Below are 9,908 nucleotides of genomic sequence, written 5' to 3'. Positions count from 1 at the left end.
GACAGCTTGGTGCAGGGCACGATTCCAACTCCCAAAAACGTTCACAAAACTATCCAACGATGGACTACTAACGAATGGACTACAGATGGCTGTAAAACGATTCGACACATTCGTTGTTGAAGTGAGAATCGGCGCTCTCCCCATCAGAATGTGACCAAAGACACTATTAACAGTCATCAATTCGTGCGATTCACCTATACTAGGACTCCCACGTAGCAAGTGAGGAACTAACTCCGCACCAATGATGCCATCTATTCTACTAGGAAGGTAGAATTTGTCGTCAGCCAGTGTGAGATTTTCAAGATGATGAAGTTTGGATCTGTCGATTTCACAAGAAGGCAACTTGTCGATGATTCTATCTACCACTGTGGCATCCATCGAAAACTTGACGGTAGGATCCAACTTTGACTGAATCGACACACAAGTACGACCTCGAACTTCACTAGTACCACCACCGAATCCACGAACAACGGTTTTCATGGGCTGGAATGGTAGTCTCAAACGCCGACACAATTTGGCTGTAACAAAATGACACTGACTCCCGGTGTCAACCAAGAAACGAACATCACAAAGCTGATCATTACAATCTCGAATATGTGACAGTCGACAACACAACGGTCGAATTTTCTACATCGTTGGATGTAGAACAACAACTAATAGGTGATGTGCCACCTGCCTTGGAGTTCGACGAGGACGCAACACCTTCATTGGAACTTGATCTGGAAAAGTGCAATAACGAATGATGAGATTCTCGACATTGAGCACACTGAGTTTTACTACGACAATCCTTTAATCAAACAATAACGATCCCAAGGAGTCATTTTCAAGAAACTAGCACAATCTACTAACTGATGACCCGGTTTTGAGCACTTCAGACAATTGGGATTTTTACTAGATGCATCGTTAGATGAATCATTAGATTGAACCACAAACACCTTTGATTTATTATCCTTTTTGTGCCTCATATTAAACGATTCAGTCTGTTTCTCATCAGAAGGAAGAGTCTTAATTTGCTTTTCAATGAATTTGACATAATCGGTATAAGTTGGCATAGCCTTGTCACGGACGGCCGATTCAAAATTTCTACAAGAACTTGGATCCAGCAATCTCAAGCCATGATAGAGGAATATCGAGTCTGACAAATCAGTGAGTCGCAATCTCTTCACTGCATTGATTGAACTGCAAAACCCATCCAAAATCGCAATTTAAACATTTAAACATTTAAACATTAAACATTTAACATTTAAACATTTAACATTTAAACATTAAACATTTAACATTTAACATTTAAACATTTAACATTTAAACATTTAAACATTTAAACATTTAAACATTTAACATTAAACATTTAAACATTTAAACATTTAAACATTTAAACATTTAAACATTTAAACATTTAACTTTAAACATTTAAACATTTAAACATTTAAACATTTAAACATTTAACATTTAAACATTTAAACATTTAACATTAAACATTTAAACATTTAAACATTTAAACATTTAAACATTTAAACATTTAACATTTAAACATTTAAACATTTAAACATTTAAACATTTAAACATTTAAACATTTAAACATATAAACATTTAAACATTTAAACATTTAACATTTAAACATTTGAACATTTAAACATTTAACATTTAAACATTTAAACATATAAACATTTAAACATTTAAACATTTAAACATTAACATTTAAACATTTAAACATGTAAACATTTAAACATTAAACATTTAAACATTTAAACATTTAAACATATAAACATTCAAACATTTGAACATTTAAACATTTAAACATTTAAACATTTAAACATTTAAACATTTAAACATTAAACATTCAAACATTAAACATTTAAACATTTAAACATATAAACATTTAAACATTTAACATTTAAACATTTAAACATTTAAACATTTGAACATTTAAACATTTAAACATTTAAACATTAAGAGAAATGCCAAACCGTCAACTTGAATCTTAGACCTCACTTCGCTCGGTCAATTAACACAACATATTATTATTAAATTTTATATGGTAAAAAAAAATTATCAACGCAACATAATATTATTGTTTACATTAAAGGAATTAAGAGTATCACATCATATTCAAATAAGTGTTCAGAATCAATCAAACAATGATGTTAGAGAGATGATCTTTCACTCTTTCCATTATTCATTCAACTTCAAAAACTTGAAACATACATTTTCGGGGACAATATCTTACTTTCCAACCTGTATATGTATTCACAGTGATCAAACACTAGTGTTATTGGCACAGTGTTGCAGAATGTTTCCAAAGCTTCGAAATTACATCTGGTTGGAGGCTGTAAGTCCATATTATTTTACGGCTGGAGCGTCAGCGGAAAAAGAGTAAAAAGTACTGTTTGCAGCGGAAAACACGCTTTTTCCACCAAATGCCAATCCCAACAATTAGAAAACCGTGTAACTCATTACTCCTGGAAGGTACAGACTTGAAAATGGTATCAATCTCTTCATAATGATGTTTAGAGAGAGATTATCCGTGATGGCAATCTCAAAAATGTTTGTCATCATGAAAAAAACATTTGTCGTTTTTTCAGGAGATCGTCTGTAATTCTAATAATGTCGAGGATATCGGATCGTTTCAGCCATATAGAAGCTCCAAAACAATCATACTACAATATCCGAAAGATTTATCCAATTCCACCAACTTTTACTATGGTGAATATAACTTCAAACTCTTGAAATTAGATTTTTTTGGGACAATATCTTACTTTCCAACCTGTATATGTATTCACAGTGATCAAACACTAGTGTTATTGGCACAGTGTTGCAGAATGTTTCCAAAGCTTCGAAATTACATCTGGTTGGAGGCTGTAAGTCCATATTATTTTACGGCTGGAGCGTCAGCGGAAAAAGAGTAAAAAGTACTGTTTGCAGCGGAAAACACGCTTTTTCCACCAAATGCCAATCCCAACAATTAGAAAACCGTGTAACTCATTACTCCTGGAAGGTACAGACTTGAAAATGGTATCAATCTCTTCATAATGATGTTTAGAGAGAGATTATCCGTGATGGCAATCTCAAAAATGTTTGTCATCATGAAAAAAACATTTGTCGTTTTTTCAAGGAGATCGTCTGTAATTCTAATAATGTCGAGGATATCGGATCGTTTCAGCCATATAGAAGCTCCAAAACAATCATACTACAATATCCGAAAGATTTATCCAATTCCACCAACTTTTACTATGGTGAATATAACTTCAAACTCTTGAAATTAGATTTTTTTGGGACAAAATTTTATTTTTCACCCTTTAAATGTATTCAGAGTGAACATACACCAATATTATTGGCACAGTGTTGTAGAATATTATAAGAGCTTCAAAATGACATCTAGTTGAAGGCTGTAAGTCAACCGTCTACGGCTGGAGCGTCATTGGAAAAACAGAAAAAATCTGGTGTGGCGCACTCACACAACTTCCCTTGCCGTTATGATTGTGATCAAATCATGACGCTAGTGTTCTCGCGCATATCAAGTCTACTTATAAACAAAGTTCCAAGCCAGCTGGTGATAGGATAATAACGTTGGAGACATACGAGGTCTGCTATCTCTTCATCTTCTTCTTCTGCTTCAATCGTCCGATTGGTTGGCAGCTTTCCATCTTTGTCTGTCCAGAGCCAGCTGTTTTAGTTGGGTATAGCTCTGGACCCCAAGATCCCGGGTTATCTGCTTCAAATATTGTAGCCGAGGTCTTCCACGAGCCCGTTGTCCACTGATTGCACCTTCCAGTATTGTTAGCGTGAATTCGCTGTGTCTTATAATATGTCCTATCCAAGAATGCCATCTGTCCCTAAGAGATTTCAATAGAGTTTTTTGTGTCTCTTCAGCCCTTTGAAATACTTCTTCATTTGTTATTCTATCGGTCCATTTTATTTTCAGCATTCGCCTCCAACACCATACTTCAAATGCATTAATTGCCTTTTCTTCCGCCTTACCGATAGTCCATGTCTCTGAGCCATATAGTGCAATACTCCAGACAACTCTTTATAAGTCTCTTTCTCAAATCCAAATTCAGACTTTTGGAGGAAAGCACATTCCGTTTATTGATGAAAATGACCTTGGCTTCTCTTATACGGCGCTTTATGTCTTCTTTGTCTTTTCCATCCTCTGAAATAATGCTACCTAAGTATTTAAATTTTTTACTTGTTTGAGGGCGTTATTCTCTATCTTTACTATTTCAAAATCAGGATTCTTGGAGTGAATCCTTCATAGTGAATCATTTAATAGAATCAACAGTTGCCAACAGTTTGCAATAATTGGATAATCAAATTTTCTTGAATTTCGAGCTTATTTTTAATTTTAGGTGAAAATGTTACTGGACATTAATTGTAGAGATGCTCATGCTTAATCTTTTCCACTCGATATTTTTTGTTTAAATTGTATCTGAAGCCTGATAATTGAGAATCTAAAATCAAAATTTGCATAGATGGGGTGGAGCACCTGAAATTTTTACAGATATGGGACTTGTGGCAGTTGATAGAGCTTATCGATGACTACTCTAGGTATAACTTTAATCGAAATCGTTGGAGCCGTTTTCGAGAAAATCGCGAAAAACCCTGTTTTTGACAACAATTTCGCCATTTTAGCCGCCATCTTGAATCGCATTTGATCGAAATTGTTCGTGTCGGATCCTTCTACTGTAAGGAGCTTACGTTCCAAATTTCAAGTCATTCCGTTAATTGGGAGATGAGATATCGTGTACACAGACGCACATACACTCATACACACACACACACACACACACCACACACACACAACACACCACACACACACACACCACACACACACAACACACACACACCACACACACACACACACACACACACACCACACACACACAACACACACACACACACCACACACACACACAACACACACACACACACACACACACACACACACACACACACCACACACACACACACACACACAGACCAATACCCAAAAACCACTTTTTTGGACTTAGGGGACCTTGAAACGTATAGAAATTTAGAAATTGGGGTACCTTAATTTTTTTCGGAAAGCAATACTTTCCTTACCTATGGTAATAGGGCAAGGAAAGTAAAAACTACTGTTTGCAGTGGAAAACACTCTTTTTTCATCATATGCCAAACCTGAACAATTGGAAATTCATGTAACTCATGACCCCTTGAAGGTAGAAACCTGAAAATGTTATCAATCTCTTCGTAAAGGTGTGTGGAAATAGATTATCCATGATGGCAATCTCAAATTTTTTTGTCATCATAGAAAAATCCAAGATGACGACCAAAAATCTGATTTCAAGAGTTTGAAGCTATATTCACCATAGTAAAAGTTGTCTGGTTCTCCAACCAGATGTCATTTTGAAGCTTTGGAAATATTCTACAACACTGTGCCAATAATACTAGTGTTTGTCTACTGCGAATACATATATAGAGTGGAAAGAGAAATATTGTCCCCGAAAAATGTATGTTTCAAGTTTTTGAGGTTGAATAAATAATGAAAAGAGTGGTCGAGATGAGATGATTCCCTCGAACATTATTGTTTGGTTGATTCTAAACACTTTGGTGGTAAAATCAATCCGATATCTCTTACAATAACGAAATAGCAAGCGATATAAAAATTTCTGCCAATAATGACCGCCATCTTGAATTTTTCAATCATGTCGAATATTTTCGTTGTTTTCATCATCAATATTCTTATTCGTCTTGTTGTAATGAAGAGATTGAGACCATTTGCAAGTCTCTATCTTGAAGTAGTCATGAAAAAATCGATTTTATAGTTCTAGCTTGTTAACTGATGCATATGAAAAACGCACCAGAAATCATGCAGGGTTTTCTTTGGATGACGCTGGAGAACTCATTTTTTGACATACAGCGCATGAAGATATATTGTTCCAAAGTTGAAAATACGCTCCAAATTTCATAGATTTAAAACTATCCTGTATCTCTCGCACCAAAAAAGTTATAATGAAAATATATTTGAACAAATTTAGAAAAAAAGCTTTTTCGGGCTTTTGAAGGTTATAACTAAAACATTATGCGTTTTAGAGGAAAATTTTATAGCACAAAAATTGTAGAGGAAGATTTTAAAAATATCTTCGTCAAAAAAAAAACGGTTGAATATCTTGAACGGTTATTGAAATACAAGCGATATAGCAAAACCCTGAAACTTTTGGCGGCCATCTTGTTTCCGAGGTGTTTGCCTGTGATTTCGACTTATCATCATCATATGCTAGACCTAACGAAGAAAACGAGACATCTTCCACGGCTGTTACTCAAAAATGACCACGGAATGACATTTGCGCCCGGACTATAATATGTTTTCATTGGATAAATTTAATAAATTAATAATGTTTTATGAATGGAGAGAACAGGTAGAAACCCCTCTCGCCTCCTTCACAAAAGACAATACTTTTCAACATAATACAATATTATCAATAAAAAGAAGATGAAAAATAGAAGTAACTAGCAGGAACCCGTGCTTTGCAAGGATCTATTTTCAAACTTGATAATCTGAAAACTTGACGTAATGAAATTTTGAAGTATTTAAAATAGGCCTATAACCATCCTTGGTTAATTAAGAATCTAGCCTATATATGTAAAATTTAAAGTTAATTAGTCCAGTAGTTCAGACTTGATGATGCGTCAAACATAATTCTCCTATCCCGTACGTGTATAAGGCAACTCTTTATTTTATTATAGATATGGTTAACGACTGCAAGAGATAGGAGTGTGGAACAGAATAGTTGTGAAACTATGATAGCGCCAGAAGTGTCTCAAACACAATAGTAGGTACTACATGAACTTTTTGAAAGTGATTTAAAAAAAATGTTAAAACAACAGAACTGAAAGTTGTCAACATTATCATTCTACCTCCATTTAGAGTGGCTTTTGTTTGAGCCGAATGAAATCTTCTATCTTCAACATATATATCAAAATGAATGTCTGTTTGTGTGTTTGTTCCCTATGACTTGAAAAATACTTGACATAACGGCATGAAACTTTTGGAATATGTTGTGTGAATATTGGGGATGGTTTCTGACCAGAAATTTTAATAGGGTGGCTAATAATGATTATTTATTAATCCATTTTACAGACCTATGTTTTCGAAATTGTCGGCCTAGCGGCTACCGAAGAATGGAAAGATGATCATGATTCAAGATCATATTGAGATAATATGATTTAGCATCTAAAGTTACCAGCTGTTATAAACACGTCACCCTATGAAAAATTGTGTAGGCTACTTGTATTACACCCCTCAGGGGGACTTTCATTATGAAAGTTAACGGGTGTGGCAATCCCGGGGACCCCAGCAAGCGGTGGATGTGAAGTATTTTGGCCACAACATATAGCGCCAGTGCTATTACCACTGCACATCAAGCATCCACTGCGGGAGGAGATAAACCTCTTTAAGAAAACTTGGTTCAGCTGGCTCCGGCTGATAGTACCTTGTAAGGGCCCCTGCCTAGGGTTACTAGGTGAAAACCGGTCAACGGCCTCGAAGGCGGATGAGGAGAAATCCCAACGGCGGAGAGGGCGGAAGAACCTAGGGAGATAACCCAAATGAAATCCAGGGCGGGCAAAGCTCTGTGAACTGTGGTGGAAGTAGTTTGCCTAGGAGAAGAAAACTCTAATCAAATCACCTGGCCCTCCAGGTTGGGGGTTGGGCGGGGGCCAACAACCCCTCCCCACAAACAAAAATAAAGTTACGGAACCTCAAGATGAGCCTCAGAATGGATCGGACTTACGGAATAAAAGATATGGTAGCCAAAAGAAAAAACGACTGGAAATGGATTTGAGAATGTTTACATGGAATGTTAGAACATTTTTGGTGGTGTGCAAATTGATGGAGTGTGGTACAGAAGGAAGAATAAGGATCTTTATGATATGTACGCCCACACCAATGCAATGGCTATCATCAGAGTAGGGAGGCTCAGGTGGGCCGGCCATGTTGAGAGAGCTGATGACTCATATCCGCCAAAAAGAATTATGAATTTTAAAATGGAAGGAAGAAGACACCCCGGCCGACCAAGACTGAGGTGGATGGACTCTGTAACTGAAGATGCAAGGAGGCTTGGTGTAAGAAATTGGAGACGAGCTGCCATGGACAGAGTGGAATGGAGGCGATTGCTAGAGGAGGCCAAGATCCGTTTTGGATTGTAGAGCCATGGATGATGATGATGATGACTTGTATTACAACGATAGTTTGGAGTTGAAGAGTAGTTGATTGGTACCAGCTGTAGATAATGGTTCCTTAGAAGACCTATACAATTTTTTTGAATTTAGCTTAGCTTATATTCATCCTAAAATGGAAGATGGAAAGAATATGTAATTCCTGGTGATTCATCATACATCGCATAATGAGGAAGTTAATTTCTTCCGAGAATCAACAGACACAAAGTGGAAATGTGATGTTTGCACTCGTGAAAGAAGAAGAAGCCTGCACAGTTCGGAAGGGAGGGGTAATTCTGAGGCTGATAGTGATAAGGTGAAGAGGTCGGGGGGATCAGCCGTAGCCACCCCCACTTCTGACTGTCTTTCCCCTTTGGACTTACAGCGCATCGCAGCTACTGTCAAAGATCTGTTAACAACCGAAATAGCTAAACTTATTCAAACTGAACTTGCTCCTGTTAGAAAAGAAATATCCGAATTAATAGTGTCCGTGGACTTTCTGTCTAATGAATTTGATAGTTTCAAGAAGGATTTAACATCTCAGAAGAGTGAAATAGAATCTCTCAAACGTGAAATCGCTGAGGTAAAAAGTGAAAATACGTTAATTAAAAATGAAATGGCTGAACTTCAGCGGTATACACGTAAAGACAACTTGATTCTGTCTGGAGTTCCGGAATCGAAGAATGAATCTGTGTTCGAAGTGTTTGACCAAATATCTAATATTTTGGGGAGCTCGATGAAATCTAAGGACTGCTTGAGCATAGCTCATAGGATGCCTGGTAGGGTGCAGGGCGCAGTAAAACCCATCGTCTACAAGTTCATTAAGCGGCAGGACAAATTAGCATGGCTTAATGACTTTAAAAAAATGGCTAGTAAAGATAAATCTGGTCCGGGTATCTCGACCAGTGTTGTGAACAAAAAGCTGCCAGCTGGGCGTATTGTGGCTCACGACCACCTGCCACCTTTCTTCCTGGAGCTCTTCAAAAAGGCCAAACAACAAGCCTCCACCAAGGGATACAAATTTGTCTGGATCAGGGACGGCAAGATATTGTTAAGGAAGGTCGAGGGAGGACAAGTGCTACATATTCGAGACGAGAAGGACTTGAGCAAGATAACATAAACTTTAAGCATGAATATAACAACCATTACAGGACATAATTTTTTTAAATTCCATTCAATTTAATAATGAATACTCAATATAGTTTCGATGAAGTAATAGATTTGGAATGTTTTGATACGATAGAGAATGATGATATTATTAGTTTTGATTTTCGTTCTAGTATAGATGGTGAAATAACTGATACTGTTGATTTTTTAAATATTATACATATGAATATTAGAAGTATCAATAGGAATTTTGATGAGTTTGTTTATATTTTGCAAAATTGTACAATAAAGTACGATATAATAATTCTAACGGAAACTTGGATGACAAAAGATAAGAATTTTGATTATAGCATAGATGGCTATACAGTTATTGATAAGCCAGGGCAACTGAATAATAGTAATGGATTATGTATTTTTGTGAAAGAATCGTTTGATGTTCATTATCTTAACTTTGAAAATTCGGCTGCAGATATTATTGCGATTAGATTAGTAGCTTTTAGTCACCCTATCACATTATTGGCAGTGTACAGATCTCCATCCTCAAACATAGAAACTTTTCTAAATGACTTAGATGTGAATATGTCTAATATTCATAAAAACGAAAA

At 36.1% G+C, this 9,908-nt stretch overlaps 1 protein-coding gene across 1 annotated transcript; it reads left to right on the top strand.

Moving 5' to 3' along the window:
- Window positions 1–8,812: 8,812 nt before the first annotated feature.
- On the top strand, window positions 8,813–9,316 carry LOC120352176. Its single transcript, XM_039431879.1, has one exon. The coding sequence runs from the start codon at window positions 8,813–8,815 to the stop codon at window positions 9,314–9,316; it is 504 nt and encodes a 167-aa protein (XP_039287813.1).
- Window positions 9,317–9,908: the final 592 nt, after the last annotated feature.

Source organism: Nilaparvata lugens, chromosome 7 (assembly GCF_014356525.2).
Source record: "Nilaparvata lugens isolate BPH chromosome 7, ASM1435652v1, whole genome shotgun sequence".
NCBI classification, from domain to species: domain Eukaryota; kingdom Metazoa; phylum Arthropoda; class Insecta; order Hemiptera; family Delphacidae; genus Nilaparvata; species Nilaparvata lugens.
This window is presented reverse-complemented; position numbering and strand designations above follow the sequence as displayed.

Coding starts and splice junctions, on each gene's coding strand:
- LOC120352176 (XM_039431879.1), top strand. CDS start 8,813: ATGGCTGAACTTCAGCGGTATACACGTAAAGACAACTTGATTCTGTCT.